Raw genomic sequence first — 21,870 nt, forward strand, 5'->3', positions numbered from 1 at the left:
CAAACTGTACATTTATAATGTACAGTATATAATATAAAATATAAAAAAGGAGCACACAACGACAGTTGGCGACATTAAAGAACGGCTTGTTTATTGCGAAGGCCATATGGTCAAAATGAAATGATTGATTAATAACTTATAACAATGACTTTTGTCAATTGACAATTGCTGGTAAACGACAAAAGCAAGCAGCAGGTGGGAAAAGGCTATTTTACAATAACTTAAAGAGGTTAAACGTCACAAAAATGCAGCACAAATCTCACAATGTTATGTTATGAGTTCCTGCATGGTTTCAGCACAATTTAATTTTTTGTCTCAAATGGTAGTCATCTCTCCTTGATCCACAAGCTGCCTGGTCCCTGAACACACCGTGAAACAGCACGGTCTCGGGAGACAACACAGGGGTCGTACACGTCAAACAAACACTAGAGGCACAGGCTGGGCACCAAAATACAACAAACCACTCCAGCCAATCACTGACAAGACGGTTGGGGGAGGGGGTGGGGGGTTAGTGACAGTCAGTCATGACAGTTACGGAAACATGGGGGGAGGGGCGAGCTTGCTCTGTTTTGTTTGGTATTCACTTGGAACGTCAACAGAAGTGACCATGCAGGAACTCATAGTGCTCCTTTAACGAAAATAATGGGTGCATCCGCCCCGTGATGCAAATGCACTCCAAAATGAAATGGGGTCTTACTCGGTTCAAGCTACACCTTTCCACCAAGTTTCATGAATATTAGGCCAGTAGTTTGTCTGTAATCCTATCGACAGACAGACGAACAACAGACAAACCGAGCTGAAAACGTGAACGCTTTGGCGGAGGTAAAAAGAAACGACTTGAATTAATTGGGGTACATAAACAGTATTGTTGTTAAGCAGAGGAAGAGTTATGACTCATATTAATTTCAGTTCATTAGTCATGTTTTGGAGGCTTTGTTGTTTGTTGTTTTACATTACTTAGGCTTTCATTTCTACGTTTAGTGTCACTGTTTTATTTTACTTTGCCCGTTAGCATCAGTCTCAGACAAAAAGCGCCTCATCCTGTCCGAACCGACATCAGACATCCCCCCCATCTCCCCCTCTCTTTTTTTTATTCCATCACCCCTCCTCTTCTTCCTCCTCCTCCTCCTCCTCCTCCTCTTCCTCCTCAGCAGTCTCTCAATGACAAGCGTAAAAAGAACCTCTTTTCCCGAAAGTTTCCGTTCTACAAGAGCAAAGATGCGAGCGAGCAGGAGACCAGCGATGTCGACCGTAAGTATCCCAGCACGGCGTTGGGTGTGGCGGGTGGGCGGTCTGTCTGAGAGGCGATTGGTCAGGCGACAGGAAGAGAGGTCAGCCGGTGCCAGCGTGCTGCAAACGCATTGTTTTTTAACGGCAACAGGGCCGGGCTAAAATAAGAATTGAACTGAATAAATACTGCTCGTTTGGATCAAATTGGTTCAAAGAATCAGGAGCGGAAACGTTAGCCGTGAAGGGAATCTGATTTTCCCGTAAATGTTCCTCCTCTTTGGAGCCTAAATGGCCGCCCTGTTGCCATGCCGGCCGGCCGGCTGCGTTCCCTCTGCTCTCTCCGTCTTGTCGCTGTATCTCAGTAACTTGTTGTGTTGTTTTCTCCTCGTCGTTCACTCGGCTCCGCTGGCCTCAGGACAACAGTGACGACATGCTTTCCAAAGGACACAGTAAGTGTTTCTCATTCCCCCTCTCTCTCCCCCCAAAAAAACCTCCCATCAGCCTCCTCTGGTCTCCACTTGGATCCTTCTTCAGCCGACACTAAACGGGACAAATACAGAAATAACTGACAAGTTAGGAATAATAAATAATCAAGGGTGTCTAACTCATACAAAATGCCCATAGGTTTAATAATTTCTGAAATATTCAACGTCTTCAGGGACATTTTCCCCATTCAAGTGTGAGTCAACGTTAGCTAACGCTAGCTACGTTAGCTAACATTAGCCATTTTTAAAAGTTGTCTTCAGCAGAATCCAAAAGCTTTTTGGACACTAACCATCATGTTAACAAGTAAAAGTATTTGATTTGGTACAATTCATTCATATTGAACATTATATAAGCAAGCTTACCTGATCGTACGGGTCCCATTAAGGGTCCAGAAATGAGATGTTTTCCGGCTTTGTCGGCGCACATGAAAACAAATCTGAAGTTTAGTTTCATGTGCTCACGTGAAACTCTTGTGTAGTACTTTTAAGTTTCACGTGAGCACATGAAGCACATGTTTTTGCTCATGTCCCCTTTGGGACTCCGTACATTTATACATTCACGAGAAACACCATTCGTTCCACCTCTTTCATGCATTCTGGGTAACGTCGGCATTTCAGCGTACAGCATTCACGCCGCAGTTTGTTCAGAACTTTCTCTATTTCTGTGTTGTTGGAGTTCTTTCTGTCGCTAGTCCAAATATAATTCACTGTATTACGACTATAAATGCAACATGCAACTTATATTGCAGCCAATCTAGACACCAGTCCTATAATGCGAATGAGGAATTCGGGGAATTGTTTCAGACGATGTTTCCGGACTCTGACATCAGACTTTATCTTTGATGTTGTGATATAGGTCTTCAATTTCATTCATAATGGTCTTAACCCTCATGTTGTCATTTGACTCGTTATCGTATGGCGTTTTTCCATTACATGGTACCTGCTCGCCTCGACTCGACACACTGTGCGTCCGTTTTCCGTTGCAGATTGTAGTACCGCCTCAGCGTGGCTGGTCGTTATACGCCGTCTCGACGCAAACACCATCGCACAAGTATAAACATCAGGCCACTTGAGCTTGTTTTCCAGTTCTGCGGAGGCTCCAGGCAGAGCTTTCGCTGTAGCCACGTACACACACACGTGGCCGGCTTGACGCACGCACCAGCACACAAGTATAAACATCAGGCCACTTGAGCTTGTTTGTCGCCATAGCCACGTACACACACACATGGCCGGCTCGACGCACGCACCTGCGCACAAGTATAAACATCAGGCCACTTGAGCTTGTTTTCCAGTTCTGTGGAGGCTCCACGCAGAGCTTTCTCCGTAGCCTGTGTAAGTGGCCTGATGTTTATACTTGTGTGCTGGTGTGTGCGTCGAGCCGGCCACGTGTGTGTGTACGTGGCTACGGCGAAAGCTCTGCCTGGAGCCTCCGCAGAACTGTAAAACAAGCGGCGCCGCAGGAAACTGCCGTGACCTAACGCGACACACAGAACGTGGAAGGTGTGTTGTTGTTGTCAGAAGACACATTTAGTTTCAAATGAAGCTGGAGGCAGCAGAAAGAAACACAGCTGGATGAACTATTTAAACATAGCAGGTTTGTTCAGGACGCCCCCGTCTGTCGCTTTCACGTCACCTTTTGGTATCGCCTCAGCTCGCTGGGAACCTCGACTGAGGTGGTACTAAATAAAGTACCTGTTAGCAGGTACCAGGGACTTTTTTTTGTAATGGAAAGCCAAAAAAGGCGAGTAGAGCAGGTACCATGTAATGGAAAAGCGCCAATAATGTCTATATCAGAAATATGGGTTTCTTTTTAACCCATTTACCCCAAAATCACATGGATGGTTCCCTACAACGCTCTTCTCTAAACTTTGACATACACCAGTCTGTGATTGTCCATCAACATACGTTACTCTAATATTAGTCAAAATAATTAATAATTTCTGCTTTTTTGACAAAAAAAATGTGGTATAATTTCCTTTAAAAGAGGTTTATTGACCATGAATTCCAAAAATAAGTGCAACCGTACTGGTAATAACTTGGTGAGTGGCTCGATACGGTACTGGTGGTAGTGGAGGAAATAAAGGGACAAAGGGGCGGCCTCTAGGTCACCCAGTGAGAGCGTTGGTCCCATGTAGGCTGAGTCCTTTGCAGCGGTGCGGGTTCAAATCCGACCTGTCACTGTATAAATAAAGGGAAAAGCCCCAAACAAATAAAAATGTTGAAAAAGTGTAAAAAAACCCCGACACAGAACATTTTAAAGAAAATATCAAAAAAGTGTTCATTTTCTGTTTTGACCTGAGAGGACAACAAGTGCATGGTTGGCGTGAAGACAACACAAGGGTTAAAAAAAAGGTCTTAAGGCCGTTTTATGCTTCTGCGTCTAATCAACGGCGTTCCCTCGCAGACCCCTCTGTGTCTACGCCGTAGCCTGACGTGCACCTCTCGAAAAATAACTACACGCCACTCGGCCGTGGCTTGGTAGCGTTGCATTCCCCCCCGACTCATTCCCTGGTTCTCCTTCCCCATAAACATGAAGTCAAGGAGAGGGTTAACTTCTCCTGCTGCAGATTTCCCACCGTGGTCAGAAAGAACAGGGGAGACTCTTAGTTTCTCTCACTATGACTCTATAGTCACTACTAGTGAAGGTAATCACACTCTCACTTCTCCCTCGCTCTATCACACACTCCCCACATACACACACACACATATGCCGGCTTGATGCACACACCAGCTCACAAGTATAAACATCAGGCCCCTTACGTAGGCTACGGCGAAAGCTCTGCGTGGAGCCTCCGTAGAACCATAAAACAGGCTTTACATTTGTCTTGGTGAAACCTGTAGAAACGCTGTTATTTAATTACATCAGGACGTTTTGCATCACTTTTATAAAATGAAAAAGGTCAAAGAAGCTGAAGTTGGTTCCTGGTGGACACGTATAGCCTCAGACCTTCCCGTCCCTCTTCCTCCCTCTCTTCCTCCTCCTCCTCCTTCACCACCGAGCGTCAAGGATCCTCCGGACCGGAGCTCCATCTCATCTTCACTCTGTCACAACACTCACACATTCATCAGTTGTCACTCCTGCACCTCTCATAGCTCACGGTGTTTACGTTTGATTCACAAAAGCTAGTCTACATATTGATGCATAAAGATTCAGCGGAACGTAGGAAATGAAGGGGGGACGACCCCGAGACCCCCCAGCTATAATGTTAAAACTAAACCTACGCCCTCAGAATCACAGACATCACTTCTGTCTTTCATTCATCCACATGAAGAGACTAACAGCGAGGTTTACTGATCAGAGAAACTCAGACACAGTTTGTTTATACAGTATCTGCTCACTTCTGCTACCCTGGAAATCCTCAGCGAGTCACTCTGGCATTCAGTAATGACGCTCATTAACTATGCCCTTGTAGCCGAGCTGCACCAATCACATCGGTGTATCTGATATAGGCGGACCAGAGGCGAGCTAAACAGGTGACGACAGCGCTGTGACGTCCAAGTCATTAGCAAACATTGCAAGATGACTACGGATGAACACCAGTTGTATGAAACGGCTTTGGCTGCTACAATGAACGAGTTAGACTTGGCTTTTTATCTAAAAGAGGAACGTAAGACGGCGCTCCAATCGTTCCTGTGCAAGGACGACGTTTTAGTCTAATCTACCAGTTAGCTCCTCTGCTAGCTAAGAGTTTAATCTACCAGTTAGCTCCTCTGCTAGCTAAGAGTCTAATCTACCAGTTAGCTCCTCTGGTAGCTAAGAGTCTAATCTACCAGTTAGCTCCTCTGGTAGCTAAGCGTCTAATCTACCAGTTAGCTCCTCTGGTAGCTAAGAGAGTAATCTCCAAGTTAGCTCCTCTGCTAGCTAAGAGTTTAATCTCCCGGTTAGCTCCTCTGCTAGCTAAGAGTTTAATCTCCCGGTTAGCTCCTCTGCTAGCTAAGAGTTTAATCACCAGTTAGCTACTCTGCTAGCTAAGAGTCTAATCTACCAGTTAGCTCCTCTGGTAGCTAAGAGTCTAATCTACCAGTTAGCTCCTCTGCTAGCTAAGCGTCTAATCTACCAGTTAGCTCCTCTGCTAGCTAAGAGTCTAATCTACCAGTTAGCTCCTCTGCTAGCTAAGAGTCTAATCTACCAGTTAGCTCCTCTGCTAGCTAAGAGTTTAATCTCCCGGTTAGCTCCTCTGCTAGCTAAGAGTTCAATCACCAGTTAGCTACTCTGCTAGCTAAGAGTCTAATCTACCAGTTAGCTCCTCTGCGTAGCTAAGAGTTTAATCTACCAGTTAGCTCCTCTGCTAGCTAAGAGTCTAATCTACCAGTTAGCTCCTCTGCTAGCTAAGAGTCTAATCTACCAGTTAGCTCCTCTGCTAGCTAAGCGTCTAATCTACCAGTTAGCTCCTCTGCTAGCTAAGAGTCTAATCTACCAGTTAGCTCCTCTGCTAGCTAAGAGTCTAATCTACCAGTTAGCTCCTCTGCTAGCTAAGCGTCTAATCTACCAGCTAGCTCCTCTGCTAGCTAAGAGTCTAATCTACCAGCTAGCTCCTCTGCTAGCTAAGAGTCTAATCTACCAGCTAGCTCCTCTGGTAGCTAAGAGTCTAATCTACCAGCTAGCTCCTCTGGTAGCTAAGCGTCTAATCTACCAGTTAGCTCCTCTGGTAGCTAAGAGTCTAATCACCAGTTGGCTCCTCTGGTAGCTAGAGTCTAATCTACCAGTTGGCTCCTCTGCTAGCTAAGAGTCTAATCTACCAGTTAGCTCCTCTGGTAGCTAAGCGTCTAATCTACCAGTTAGCTCCTCTGCTAGCTAAGCGTCTAATCTACCAGTTAGCTCCTCTGCTAGCTAAGCGTATGGGGCTCTGTATTGTTGTGATTGGTCGTAGTGTTATCCAGTTGCGTGCAGTAAGATTTTCAATGCATGCTTGTTGCAAGTTGGGCCATTTTCATTACTCAGTGCCAGACCCTTAATCTTTCAGATCCTGGTCTGGATTTCCAGGCTACACGTCTGCAGGGTTTCTGTAATTTTTGTTAGGGGGTCCAAGCCTGTCATAACTTGTAGTTCTAGTTTCTATTGTTTTGGTCTTTAAACTGTTCCATCCCAGGTTTCCTGAACAATGTTGACGTTTTTTATTGTTCTATTCTGTCCGACAAACGGTCCAAAATGTTTAGATTACAAGGAAAATATTATACATATTTAATTTTTGCTTCAAAAGTTACACTTAAATGTTCAAAATTGTGGCAGATTCAGTGAAACTTTGGATTGGACATGATTTAAATCTGATTTAAGTTTATTGTGATATCATTTATGTGATTATGTGATTTCATCACGTGCCTCAGCGCTGTGTTCAGGGACAGGAGGGAGTAATGGTTGCTGGGTGTGGACACAGTTTGGGCCTGGAGGTTTATTCTGAGTGTGATATTTGAGTTGCTCTGTGATTGTTCTGCTGCTGTTTGCTCGTGTGTCTGGGAGCAGAGCATCATGGGAAAGCGATGCTGACACGGCGTGTGTCCTGTGTTTTGTTGTGATTGCAGAACACGTCACGTCTAATGCCAGCGATAGTGAAAGTAGCTACCGTAAGTCAACGCTGACCGCTCTACACACTAACAGTCTGCTAACTGCTAACTGCTAACTCTCTGTCATTAATGAACACAAGCTGCTGATTGGCCAATAACAGCATGATCTCTGTGTGTGTGTGTGTGTGTGTGTGTGTGTGTGTGTGTGTTTGTCTTTTTGCGTGTGTGCGTGCGTCTCTCTGTGTGTCGTGTGTGTGTGTGTGTGTGTGTGCGTGCCTCTCTCTCTCTCTGTGTGTGTGTGTGTGTGTGTGTGTGTGTGCGTGTGTGTGTGTGTGTGTGTTTGCGTCTCTCTCTCTCTGTGTGTGTTTGTATGTATGTGTGTGTGTGTGTGTGTGTGCGTGCGTCTCTCTCTCTCTGTGTGTTTGTATGTATGTTTGTGTGTGTGTGTGTGTGTCTGTGTGTGTGTGTGTGTGTGTGTGTGTGTGCGTGCGTCTCTCTCTGTGTGTGTGTGTGTGTGTGTGCGTGCGTCGTCTCTGTGTGTGTGTGTGTGTGTGTGTGTGTGTCTCTGTGTGTGTGTGTGTGCGTGTCGTCTCTCTCTGTGTGTGTGTGTGTGTGTGTCGTCGTCGTCTGTGTGTGTGTGTGTGTGTGTGCGTGTGTCTCTCTGTGTGTGTGTGTGTGCGTGCGTGTCTCTCTCTGTGTGTGTGTGTGTGTGTGTCTCTGTGTGTGTGTGTGTGTCTGTGTGTCTGTGTGTGTGTGTGTGTGTGTGCGTGCTCTCTCTGTGTGTGTGTGTGTGTGCGTGCGTCTCTCTCTGTATATGTGTGTGTATGTCTGTGTGTGTGTGTGTGTGTGCGTCTCTCTCTCTCTGTGTGTGTTTGTATGTATGTTTGTGTGTCTGTATGCATGCGTGTGAGTGTGTGCATGCATCTCTCTGTGTATGTGTGTGTGTGTGTGTGTGTGTGCGTCTCTCTCTCTGTGTGTGTGTGTGTGTGTGTGTGTGTGTGCATCTCTCTCTCTGTGTATATATGTGTGTGTGTGTGTGCGTGCGTATCTCTCTGTGTGTGTGTGTGTGTGTGTGCGTGCGTCCGTCTCTCTCTCTCTGTGTCTGTGTGTGTGTCTGTGTGTGTGCGTGCGTCTCTCTCTCTCTGTGTGTGTGTGTGTGTGTGTGTGTGTGTGTGTGTGTGCGTGCGTCTCTCTCTGTGTGTGTGTGTGTGTGCGTGCGTCTCTGTATGTGTGTGTGTTTGTGTGCGTGCGTCTCTCTGTATGTGTGTGTGTGTGTGTGTGTGTGTGCGTCTCTGTATATGTGTGTGTGGGGAAATGTGCAATATGCGATAATGTTACATATAGCAATATTGGTGATACTGTTTATTTACTTGTGATAAATAAACAGATATTAAAAGGTTCTCTGTTCTGCTGCTTTCAGTATTCTGCTAAAACAAACACATTACTTGTTGAATTTAAAAGACAAAACATCCCTTCATTGAACAATTTGAACACAAAAGCCACCATTTAAAAAAACCAGCTGATTATATTACGTAGCTCACCTGGTTAAGCGTGCACACCATGCACCGTGCGCAGAAACTCAAAAGATTGTATAGTCAGGAATCATCCAGGAATCCGTCGCTACACACACAAACTAACCAAAGTACATCACGCATTATTTGTCTCATCTCATCCTCTGTTCTCACTTCATCTCTCTTCCTCTTCCTCCTGCGTCCTTCCCTCTGATCCCCGCAGATATAAACTCCTGTAGATGCAGCTGAGCGTGTTAAACTCTCTTCTTCACCCTCTGTGTGTGTGTGTGTGTGTGTGTGTGTGTGTGTGTGTGTGTGCGTGCGCCTTTGTGTTGCAGGTGGACAGGAGGAGTACGTCCTGTCGTATGAACCCGTCACTCAGCAGGAAGGTGAGGAGACTCTTTAAATCTGCCAGGGTTTCCCCCAGGAAGCTTGTTTATCTGGTGCATTTGTGTGTGTGTGTGTGTGTGTGTGTGTGTGTGTGTGTGTGTGTTTAACACAAACCTGATGATTCGGATGTTTCTTGACTCAGGACACATTTTGTAAAAAAAAGATATATAACAAGTGATGGGCAGTCCTCCATTTTGGGTTTTCAATCCCATTATTTGCACATATTCTCACAGAATATGTTTGGGGACCACGGTATGTTTTTCTTTGACTGTTGACCTCATCCTTAGGCCCGTTTCACACTGGCTGCGTGAGCATGTCAGCTGTGTGGCTGTGTGTCCGTTTTTATTTCGGCTCCCATGTTAACAGATTAGAGCCTGCACTACTACATCTGAGCCTTTTCGTTTGGGACGCTCACCGTGTCTCTGCGTCTTTCAGGCTTCCTCGCACTGTTGGCAGTTTGTTGGGGATGTATATTAGTGTTTAAAAGTCGAGACGCCGAATACAGGACAACCTCACCTTTGCAGATATATTCACCTTGGAAAAAAACTGTCTTATATTCAGTGATTTAAGCTCTGACTTCTTTCTGTTTCCGTCCTCTCTGACAGTGAACTACACCCGTCCCGTCATCATTCTCGGGCCCATGAAGGATCGGATCAACGACGACCTGATCTCGGAGTTCCCCGACAAGTTTGGATCCTGCGTCCCCCGTAAGTCCTCGCAGGAACACGGCTCGCTTTGTCAGTATGAGAGGAAAAAGTTGGAATAGTTTTAAAAGAGAAAACAAGGACTATGTCAGTTTTATTTATAGTATCAACTAGGGCTGTCAAGATAACGCGTTAATTAATCTGAGAAAAAATAACACGTTAATAAAAATAACGCCGATTAATCCATTCCATATTGAGGTTTGACCCGGAGCCGTTCTAGCCCCACTGGACTGTAAAATGAAGGAGGAGACGAGGATGTTCTGCCTGGATCATTATTGGAACATTTACTTATAAACATCTTCTTCCTGCCAACCCTGGCTACCGAAATCTGGTGCCACTGATATGTCTGCTCTTCTCTCTGATGCTCTGAAACACAAACACGGCTGGTTAACACTATACTCCACAGCAGCTAACGTTAGCCTACCGCTAGCTAGTTAACACTATACTCCACAGCAGCTAACGTTAGCCTACCGCTAGCTAGTTAACACTATACTCGACAGCAGCTAACGTTAGCCTACCGCTAGCTAGTTAACACTATACTCCACAGCAGCTAACGTTAGCCTACCGTTAGCTAGTTAACACTATACTCCACAGCAGCTAACGTTAGCCTACCGTTAGCTAGTTAACACTATACTCCACAGCAGCTAACGTTAGCCTACCGCTAGCTAGTTAACACTATACTCGACAGCAGCTAACGTTAGCCTACCGCTAGCTAGTTAACACTATACTCCACAGCAGCTAACGTTAGCCTACCGCTAGCTAGTTAACACTATACTCCACAGCAGCTAACGTTAGCCTACCGCTAGCTAGTTAACACTATACTCCACAGCAGCTAACGTTAGCCTACTGCTAGCTAGTTAACACTATACTCCACAGCAGCCAACGTTAGCCTACCACTAGCTAGTTAACACTATACTCCACAGCAGCTAACGTTAGCCTACCGTTAGCTAGTTAACACTATACTCCACAGCAGCTAACGTTAGCCTACCGTTAGCTAGTTAACACTATACTCCACAGCAGCTAACGTTAGCCTACCGTTAGCTAGTTAACACTATACTCCACAGCAGCTAACGTTAGCCTACCGTTAGCTAGTTAACACTATACTCCACAGCAGCTAACGTTAGCCTACCACTAGCCAGTTAACACTATACTCCACAGCAGCTAACGTTAGCCTACCACTAGCCAGTTAACACTATACTCCACAGCAGCTAACGTTAGCCTACCACTAGCTAGTAGCTGGATTAAACAGGGTTAAATGCTGACAGCTAACGCTAAACGGTGTAAAGTGTGACTGTGTTTTACTGTAGAGGATTCAACACCGGGATGTAACAATCTGCAGCTGCCGTCGGAGAAACAACACAGACGGTGCGTTCAATGACACTGGTAAACTACAGCCTCGTGGTGCATTTGAAGTTATTGTAAATGTCCTTTTCCCATCTGGTTGTTGTTTTTGTCGTTCAACAGCAGTTTACTAGTGAAATAAGTTATTGTTATACATTATTATTAATCATTTAATGTTGACCATATGGCCTTAGCAATAAACAAGCCGTTCTTTAATGTCACCAACTGTTGTTTAGTACCTTTTTATTCTTTTCTTCTTTTACTTTCTTAAAAAGTATCGGTTCAGGCACCGTTAATTATGTATGTGATTAATTTAGATGAATTAATAACAGAGTACATCATTAATTAGATTACTTTTTTTAATCGATTGACTAGTAAATAGCTGTTGAACGACAAAAACAACCACCAGATGGGAAAAGGACATTTACAATAACTTCAAATGCACCACGAGGCTGTAGTTTACCAGTTTCATTGAATGCACCGTCTGTGTTGTTTCTCCGACGGCAGCTGCAGATTGTTACATCCCGGTGTTGAATCCTCTACAGTAAAACACAGTCACACTTTACACCGTTTAGTGTTAGCTGTCAGCATTTTAACCCTGTTTAATCCAGCTACTAGCTAGTGGTAGGCTAACGTTAGCTGCTGTCGAGTATAGTGTTAACTAGCTAGCGGTAGGCTAACGTTAGCTGCTGTTGAGTATAGTGTTAACTAGCTAGAGGTAGGCTAACGTTAGCTACTGTTGAGTATAGTGTTAACTAGCTAGCGGTAGGCTAACGTTGGCTGCTGTCGAGTATAGTGTTAACTAGCTAGCGGTAGGCTAACGTTAGCTGCTGTTGAGTATAGTGTTAACTAGCTAGCGGTAGGCTAACGTTGGCTGCTGTCGAGTATAGTGTTAACTAGCTAGCGGTAGGCTAACGTTGGCTGCTGTCGAGTATAGTGTTAACTAGCTAGCGGTAGGCTAACGTTGGCTGCTGTCGAGTATAGTGTTAACTAGCTAGCGGTAGGCTAACGTTAGCTGCTGTTGAGTATAGTGTTAACTAGCGTCATGTGCAGCGGCGTTTGTGTTTCAGAGCAGCAGAGAGAAGAGCAGACATATCAGTGGCACCAGATTTTCGTCTGTATGCTAACGTCAATATGGAATGGATTAATCTACGTTAATTTTCTCAGATTAATTAATCAAAATGAACGTTATTTTGACAGCCCTAGTTTATAGATATAGAACCACACCCTCACACGTATTTTATGTTTAATAAATGTGATTTATATTTAAGCGTGTGAACCAAATGAACATAAAATAATCCCCTGTTTATAGAAACGTTAAAGTCTCCGTCTCCCTCCTCCTTTCTCTCTCAGATACGACTCGGCCGAAGCGGGACTACGAGGTGGACGGCAGAGACTACCACTTTGTGGTTTCCAGAGAGCAGATGGAGAAGGACATCCAGGACCATAAGTTCATCGAGGCGGGACAGTACAACAACCACCTGTACGGAACCAGCGTGCAGTCGGTCCGACAGGTGGCCGAGAAGGTACCCACGCCCGCCTGGGACTTTATTTTTCACAACCAAACGTACAGTCTGAAATACCAGCTTTGTGTAAATTAACACATCTTTCTGTTTCCGTTCTCCCTCTGTTGTTGTCAGGGTAAACACTGTATCCTGGACGTGTCGGGGAACGCCATCAAGAGACTCCAGCTGGCTCAGCTTCATCCCATCGCCGTCTTCATCAAACCCAAATCTGTGGAGAACATCATGTGAGTCACAAACGTCGTCTTCTCTGTGAAACGCAGTCAGTTCAACAGCAGTCTATATCAGTAGACGACGTTTCATTTCCGGGATTTCTTCCTCCGGAAGATCTGCCAGATGTCCCTCAGGCTCCATCTCCATCGCTACATTTTGGTTTTTAAGCGTTTGAGTTTTGAGCCAAAAGTGATGTCGGTTCACCAATTAGTAGAAAAACTAATCTCTGTTTAAAGGTCCTATGACATGCTGCTTTTTGGATGCTTTTATATAGACCTTAGTGGTCCCCTAATACTGTATCTGAAGTCTCTTTTATATAGACCTTAGTGGTTCCCTAATACTGTATCTGAAGTCTCTTTTATATAGACCTTAGTGGTTCCCTAATACTGTATCTGAAGTCTCTTTTATAGAGCCAGTCCCACAATGAGCTTTCCTTAGGACGGCCCATTTCTGTGTCTGTAGCTTTAAATGCTATTGAGGAGGGGAGAGGGGGGGCAAGATGGAGGGTGGGGGGGTGGCCTTGACCAACTGCCACTTTGCTCGTTTGAAAGCCATGATGTCTCTCTCTCTCTCATGGGGGGGCCAAATTCTCTGGGCGGCAAAGCAGAGAAAGGGGAGGTAACCTTTCCCCTTATGACGTCATAAAGGGAAGATTCCTGATTGGCCCATCTGAGCTTTCATTTTCTCAAAGGCAGAGCAGGATACCCAGGGCTCGGTTTACACCTATCACCATTTCTAGCCACTGGGGGGACCATAGGCAGGCTGGGGGAACTCACATTAATGTTAAAAAAACTCATAAAGGGACCTTTTCATGCCATGGGACCTTTAAACTAACACGCCCAAACCTCGTATCTCATCATCATTCTGGTATACTGGACATAAGTCTCGGAGAACGAGACGTCGTGACCGATAAGACCCGGGAGGAGAAACGTTGCCGTCAGTGTCGGTGTTGCCAAAGGTCAACAAACCCCGCAGATTCCAAACCAAAACGGGTCAGAAGTGTTTCCTAATGTCTCTGGTTTAGGGGCTCGGAAACACCAGAGCAGGGGCAATGAGAGGGGGGAACACCAGAGCAGTGAGAATGAGAGGGGGGAAACGCCAGAGCAGGGGGAATGAGAGGGGGGACACCAGAGCAGGGGGAATGAGAGGGGGAACACCAGAGCAGGGGGAATGAGAGGGGGAAACACCAGAGCAGGGGGAACGAGGGGGGGAACACCAGAGCAGGGGGAATGAGAGGGGGAACACCAGAGCAGGGGGAATGAGAGGGGGGAACGTAGCAGAGTAAATGTAGCTGTGTCTTCGGGCCAGATGTCCGTCCCCTTCCTCTATGTTTGTGTTGGCGTTCTGACCTCCGGTGGATTTAGGAGGACTATAATCTATGGTATCTGTCCAATCTGAGTTTTCGGTTGCACGACTAAAACGTACACACGTTTTCCTTCCCGAGGCCATTTAGCAGAGGCACCGTAGCTCAGTCCGGCGCCCGAGACGATAGTGATTGATTTAAACAAATGCCAATGAACCAGAGCACGTTTTCCTCCCATCCAGGAGTGTTGTGGTCTGGCAACGTGAGACTAGTTCAACAGTGACGTTGTGTCTGTTCCCGCAGGGAGATGAACAAGCGTTTGACGGAGGAGCAGGGCAGGAAAACCTTCGACAGAGCCACCAAGCTGGAGCAGGAGTTCACCGAGCATTTCACAGGTGAGACAGCGCCACCTGCAGCTGGCAGGCAGAACCTCGTGTTGCCTTCACTCACACTGTCCGAGCTTTAGTCTAAAGGCCGTTACACACCAACCAGACGGCCGACCGTCAGCAGTAAAGTCAGTGTGACCCGAGCTGGTCCAAAAAGTTCCTCAGAACACACCGAAGAGACGAGACGTAATACGTCATAACAGCAGGCGGCGCTAATCTATATTGTCTCCCAAAAAAACGAACACACGCGTCACTCACACATCTGCCACTCATCACCTGTGTCTTACCTTAATGCCTTTCCTGTGATGATGCCCCTTCTATCATACTTCTATCTCCTATTAAGTGAGATCTCATCGTATGGTCACTTATTCCTAATATGAACTGTTTCAAATGAAACCTCAAATGCAGGACGCTGATTGCATGAGATTAAGTGTGTCTGTATGAGTTTGTAAATGGCAGCCTGTGCCCTTTTGTAGTGTGTACATACTATTTCTGTACGTATATATACGTCTGCCATATGTTGCCACCCCTCAAAAATTCCTGCCCCCCTCTCGCCACCCCATAAATATTTTTCTAGATCCGCCCCTGCGTGCAGCAAAGATCTCCTCCCTATCTGCTAGCTGCCTGTCCCCTGAACACACTGTAAAAACATCTCCTCACTATCTGCTAGCTGCCTGTCCCCTGAACACACTGTAAAAACATCTCCTCACTATCTGCTAGCTGCCTGTCCCCTGAACACACTGTAAAAACATCTCACTATCTGCTAGCTGCCTGTCCCCTGAACACACTGTAAAAAACATCTCACTATCTGCTAGCTGCCTGTCCCCTGAACACACTGTAAAAACATCTCCTCACTATCTGCTAGCTGCCTGTCCCCTGAACACACTGTAAAAAACATCTCACTATCTGCTAGCTGCCTGTCCCCTGAACACACTGTAAAAAACATCTCACTATCTGCTAGCTGCCTGTCCCCTGAACACACTGTAAAAACACCTCACTCTCTGCTAGCTGCCTGTCCCCTGAACACACTGTAAAAACATCTCCTCACTATCTGCTAGCTGCCTGTCCCCTGAACACACTGTAAAAACATCTCACTCTCTGCTAGCTGCCTGTCCCCTGAACACACTGTAAAAAAAACATCTCACTATCTGCTAGCTGCCTGTCCCCTGAACACACTGTAAAAACATCTCACTATCTGCTAGCTGCCTGTCCCCTGAACACACTGTAAAAACATCTCCTCACTATCTGCTAGCTGCCTGTCCCCTGAACACACTGTAAAAAACATCTCACTATCTGCTAGCTGCCTGTCCCCTGAACACACTGTAAAAAACATCTCCTCACTATCTGCTAGCTGCCTGTCCCCTGAACACACTGTAAAAACATCTCACTATCTGCTAGCTGCCTGTCCCCTGAACACACTGTAAAAAACACTCTGTAGACAGCCCAGACTCCACAAACGCCAACAAAAACAAACCGCGCCAACCTGCACCACCAAACATAACAGTCTTCCAGCCAATTACCGACAAAAAGGGTTTGGGGGTGGAGGTTGGGGGGTTGGTGCGCGGAAGGGAGGGGGCGGGACGGGATGAGGAGGAGGGAGGGGCGAGCTAGCTTCAAATACTTTGAACGTCAACAAGAAGTGACGTCACCCAACATCGCTTAGAGCACCTTTAAGGAGCAACAGTTTCCCAGTTATTCACACACTTAAAAGGTATGTTACTTGGGAGATTATTCCATGAAGAAATAGTGTGCACGGTGGGAGGAGCTGTGTGTGTGTGTGTGTGTGTGTCTCTGACTGTGTGTGTGTGTGTGTCTGTCTGTCTGTCTGTCTGTCTGTCTGTGTGTCTCTGTGTGTGTGTGTGTGTGTGTGTGTGTCTGTGTGTGTGTGTGTCTCTGTGACTGTGTGTGTGTGTGTGTGTGTGTCTCTCTGACTGTGTGTGTATGTCTCTCTCTGACTGTGTGTGTGTGTGTCTCTGACTGTGTGTGTGTGTGTGTGTGTGTGTGTGTCTGTCTGTGTGTGTGTGTCTCTGTGTGTGTGTGTGTGTGTGTGTGTGTGTGTGTGTCTCTGACTGTGTGTGTGTGTCTCTGTGTGTGTGTGTCTCTGACTGTGTGTGTGTCTGTCTGTCTGTTCTGTCTGCTGTGTGTGTCTGTCTGTCTGTGTGTGTCTCTGTGTGTGTGTGTGTGTGTGTGTGTGTGTGTGTGTGTGTGTGTCTCTGACTGTGTGTGTGTGTGTGTGTGTGTGTGTGTGTGTGTGTGTGTGTGTGTGTCTCTGACTGTGTGTGTGTGTGTGTCTCTGTGTGTGTGTGTGTCTCTGACTGTGTGTGTGTGTCTCTCTGACTGTGTGTGTGTGTGTGTGTGTGTGTGTGTGTGTGTGTGTGTGTGTGTGTGTGTGTGTGTGTGTGTGTGTGTCTCTGACTGTGTGTGTCTCTCTGAATGTGTGTGTGTGTGTGTCTCTCTGACTGTGTGTGTGTGTCTCTGACTGTGTGTGTCTCTCTGAATGTGTGTGTGTGTGTCTCTGACTGTGTGTGTGTGTGTCTCTGACTGTGTGTGTGTGTGTGTGTGTGTGTGTGTGTGTGACGCAAGTGACAGAGAGATGGAGGAGAGCAGGGAGAGGAAATGAAGCTGAACACGTCTTAAATAGCGTTGTGTGGGGAAACGCTGATAGACAGGAAAGGGGGAGAGAGATGGGGGATGACACGCAACAAAGGTCGCTTAGAGGTCGCCCCAAAACGTGTCTCATCTGTACCTCTGTGTGTTTGTTTCAGCCGTCGTCCAGGGCGACACGCTGGAGGAGATCTACGAGCAGGTGAAGCAGATCATCGAGGAGCAGTCGGGGCCGTTCATCTGGGTCCAGTCCAAGGAGAAGTTATGAGGATCAAAACTCTGTCCTCTCTTTTAGATTCACTCGCTTTTATTTTGAAAAAGAAAACGTCGACGCGCATAACGGCAGCCTCACTTCCTCCCTCCCCTTCCTCTAACTTCCTCGACACACCGGCCAACCAGAGAGGTTTATTTAGTAGTTTGGGTTTTTGGTTTCTGTTGCCAGAATAAGACTCCCATCGTTGGGTTTTTTTCCTGACCAGCAGAGCGAAAGCACACAGGAAGTACGATGACATCACACTCAATGCGGTACAGCTCCTTAATGTTTAAGGGAGGAGAAGACGAAAAGAAGACGAGTCCATGACAGTGGCGAGAAGAAAACGTACGAAGATTTGATCTTTTTAGGGGTTTTTTTTGCTGTTTTTTAAGGACGATGTTTGAGCCTCAGGCAGCGTCTGACGGAGACACGGAAAAAGCGACGTTTGAGCTTTAACGGCATGTCAGTTATCACCCGTTTTATTTCCCATCAGCCCCTTCAGCGTCTGACATGACGTCACTGCCTGTCGTCTTCTGTTCTGCATTTCATCTTTTATCTTTTCTATTTTAGTTTTTTTTACACTTGGGTCACGTTTGGTTTTGCTCGCCGCTGCGGCAGACGCTCTGCGGGGTTCCTGCTCCACCGCTGGGGGGCGTGGGGGCGCTTCATTTATCCCCCCTGATGAATCCTGGTTTTATCGCTGAACATTTTTGGCCCTTTTAGTGTCACCTTCATTTCATGAGGGCAAAGCTCACAGCGTTCATTTCTTTCTACCTACACTGTAAAACATCTCGGTCTCCGGTCGGTTCTGTCTGTAGAGGAACCTAAAACCGTTTTCGTTAACCATCACGTTGTCCTTTTGTCAGATTTGACCTGTTTTCAGAGTTTTTTTTATATCAGAAATATGGGACGTTGAAATAAGGAGCGAAAATGTCGGAAAAAAAGTGACAAAATCCTGCCCTGACTCCACGGAAAGTTCCCAGATGGATATGCCGAGCAAATGCGAAGCAATCCATCTGGGAACTTTCCGTTGGAGAACGTTTGGGAACGTTTTGGGCGAAAGTCCTGGTTAGCTGATTGGATAAACCATCCGTCCATCACCACCTATGTTGGTGATGGACGGGATAATCAACCAATCAGATCAACGATATATCAAACTCTTGCCGAAACCAGTCGGGAGAAGAGCAACGACATATTTTGCCAGTGGCGTTGTTTGCTCTTCTTTCAACGAAGGAATACTTTCAGGTAAAACGTGCGTGATAGCTACGCTCATCTCATCCGTGGAAGCCGCCACGTTGTTTAGGCTGAACAGTCGCTCCTAAACCCGCCTCAAAACCCAACGCTGATTGGTCGGTCGTTGGGCGAACGGCTCCAAATGTTCTCTGTCTCAAGACGCCAGACTGATCTGCGAGTGGAAAACTGGAGCTCGTGAGATCAGGACGCTCTCACGAGGCTAGGAAAATGTTGGGAAAAGCGACTAAGAAGTCAGAAAAAGTGATGAAAACGCTGAGAACACTTATGTTTTTTTCGCTGTTGAAGGGCCAAACTGGAAAAAGAGAATCACATCACGAGCCAGATGTAGAGTTTATTGACATGCTTTTAAAAACATACAGTCAAATATCTTTGACTGTATTACTGCATGTTGCTGTTTGGGCCTTTTTCGTTGCTTTCTCAAACGTTTTCGTCACTTTTTTGTCAACGGTTGTCAGCTTTTTTTGTCACTCGGTCGACACGAAGCCCTACAAAACATCAGCAAAAAGTCCCTCAGCCATCGTAAGAGTTTAGCAAATCAAGCAAGCTGCTTCACAGTCTGAATATGAGACTCTCTGCTTCTTTTGGGGGAATTTCGGAGTCTCAAAGTCAGCAAATCTGCTATATTCTCCTCTGAGCGTAGTTGGAGTTTGAAAACAGATTCCTGTCTTTTTGGTTTGGCGCACAGCTCAGCAGGTCCAACCTTTATTATGAACCTAAATTAATCTGCCATTTAATCTGCCTAAATTAATCTGGGTTCCATTTTAATAAGCGCGAGTTTGGGTTTCTGTAGCGGCCAGGCGCTGGTTGTGTTGCAGCCGTGGAGCTCAGCAAGCAGCGCTCTAGTGGGGCTTTATTTTACGCTGAAAAAGCTGTAAAACTGCAACCCACCGTTGAATCAAAATAAAACGTTCCTCTTTTTGTGAAATACTGTAAGTATGTGACCCGTTTCAACGCCACCCCTCAAAGGATCGAGAATCGATGAGAAACTACGTCTGGTGCTCCTTCAGGTCGGCGGTAGTCGCTGGTTCAGTTACCTGAGAATAGGTGACTTTGAGCTGGCTACAGAGCACCGCGAGCTGCCGGTGGTTTCGGCGGACATTACGTTTAAATTCAGCAAAAGAAAAAGTGAGCGTTATCCAGCGACGAAAGTTAAGATTAGGCACCGAAACGACGAGTTAAGTTTAGGATAAAAGATAGTTGGTTTTGGATTTAAACTCTCCTAAAACACCCATTTCCGGGGTGAAAGTCTTCTGTTTTCCCCGGGAAGCGATCTCTGCTCCCCGGCTTGAGAGTCCTGTGTTTTGACGCCTAACCTTCCCACGCTGCCTGGCGCCTTCTTAATCCTCCCGTCGTCCTCAGGTCGAATCTGACCCATTTACAAAAAGTTTCTGTATCAACAAATTGGGTTTATTTCAACCACATTTTCAAATAAAGTAACGTGGATGGTTCCATACGACGCTCCTCACAAGTAAAATAAGTGATCAGTTCACTACTTTCATTGAATTTGGGTGTTTTATTCAATGTTATAGCATTTGAAAAAAAAAAAATGATAAAAGAACGTTGAAAAAAGTGACAAATGTGGGAAAAATAACAGAAACTTCAAATAAACTGCAGAAGAAATCGACAAAGACATCGAAAAAAGTGACGGAAAAACGTCGTAAAAGCTTGAAAAACGCCGGGAAAAGTGACAAATGTGTAAAAAAAAAGAAACAAATGACCAAAGCTGTAGTGACGACCAAAAAGACTCGAGGGTTATACAGCAGCAGTCAATGTCGTGCACACACAAACACAAAAATAACGTGCTACTATGGTTCATGAGAACAGGCTGCTCACCGATATATCAGTCCTAATTATTAAATAGTTTAACTTCTGTGCGTCAGTGAAAGCAGCTTGAAATATTCTCTTAATCTTAACGAGTTTTTAAAGACAGAACAACCTAACGAGATGTTTTACAGTGTAAATTAAAGGAGACTTCCGGTCTATTCCAACCCGTAGATCTGTTGTGTGTAAATGTGGAGAGCTGTCAGTAGCTGCCTACACCGTGTTAGCCTCCTGCTAGCGTTAGCACCCAACAGGCTTAAACAGGGCAGGTTTAAGCCTGTTTTAAGCCTCTAAACAGGCTCTAAATGTCATTACCAGAGCTCCCCATGTGCAGTGATTCCTTCTGAGGGAACACAGGGAATCTGACTGCTGGAGATGTGACAGAAAGACATAAAAGTTGTTAATCCAGCCAGCACATCCCTCTGTTTATTTCCTGTTTTCTGGTGAAGTCCACACTAGTCGATTGTCGAACTCATACAATCCAATATTCCCGTCAGATTCACTGTGTTCCCTTCCACTTTTGGCCTTTTTTTTTAGACCCTTTTGGCTAACGCTAGCAGGGGGATAACACGGTGTAGGCAGCAAGACACTTTTGGACTTGCTGTGTTCCCTCAGAAGGAGTCACTGCACATGGGGAGCTCTGGTAATGACATTTAGAGCCTGTTTAGAGGCTTAAACAGGCTTAAACCTGCCCTGTTTAAGCCTGTTGGGTGCTAACGTTAGCAGGAGGATAACACGGTGTAGACAGCACTGATTGGTTTAGTTCTTCTCTATTGACAGCTCTCCACATTTACACACAACAGAGCTACGGGGGGGAATGGACCAGAAGTCTCCTTTAAACGTTAAATAAACTTGATTTTCACTGATTTCATTTTTGTCATTGTTATCGTTATTCTCGGTGTGTTTTGGGGTTTGGGTTGTTTGGCGCGGCGCCCTCTTGTGACGCAAGTTCGAACCCCGCCAGACGTCCGCCAGGCGTCGTCAGTGTCTTACCATGGAAACGATGTCGCTCATGATGGGATGGATGTGTGCGCCTGGAGACGAGCTGCCACCTCCGGGCGTCTGCAGGTGTGTCCCAAACACGCAGGTTATTATTGTACAATGAGATTTTGACAGATATTTAACCCTCAGTAAACTGCCTATTTTGTTATAATAAAAAGTCTATATTGATCTTTACTTAAGCACTACTACTACGGGAATTGTTTTCTTTGCATTGTTAATCATATATGATGAATAGAAAAGTATAAAGATATTTGAATATATATTTTTTCTTTTTCTTTGATCACCACCTTCCTCTGTCTTTTAATTTTCTTTTTTAAGCATAATAAAATCTTAACAAGAAAACAGTTA

At 45.7% G+C, this 21,870-nt stretch overlaps 1 protein-coding gene across 21 annotated transcripts in view; it reads left to right on the plus strand.

The window, feature by feature from the left end:
• dlg1b (discs large MAGUK scaffold protein 1b) overlaps positions 1–21,870 on the plus strand; it is a 175,708-nt gene extending 153,838 nt beyond the window's left edge. For 8 of the 21 annotated variants that reach the window (XM_078265149.1, XM_078265152.1, XM_078265156.1 and 5 more), the window contains 8 exons: positions 1,152–1,251; positions 7,236–7,277; positions 9,067–9,117; positions 9,724–9,825; positions 12,517–12,689; positions 12,804–12,913; positions 14,506–14,597; positions 17,354–21,870. In XM_078265149.1, coding sequence (XP_078121275.1) covers positions 1,152–1,251; positions 7,236–7,277; positions 9,067–9,117; positions 9,724–9,825; positions 12,517–12,689; positions 12,804–12,913; positions 14,506–14,597; positions 17,354–17,460 — 777 coding nt within the window. In that variant the 3' untranslated portion in view covers positions 17,461–21,870. Of the gene's footprint in view, positions 1–1,151; positions 1,252–1,645; positions 1,680–7,235; positions 7,278–9,066; positions 9,118–9,723; positions 9,826–12,516; positions 12,690–12,803; positions 12,914–14,505; positions 14,598–17,353 lie in introns of all 21 variants that reach the window. The other 13 variants (XM_078265153.1, XM_078265163.1, XM_078265158.1 and 10 more) reach the window with 3 other exon arrangements.

Source organism: Sander vitreus, chromosome 12 (genome assembly GCF_031162955.1).
Source record: "Sander vitreus isolate 19-12246 chromosome 12, sanVit1, whole genome shotgun sequence".
NCBI classification, from domain to species: domain Eukaryota; kingdom Metazoa; phylum Chordata; class Actinopteri; order Perciformes; family Percidae; genus Sander; species Sander vitreus.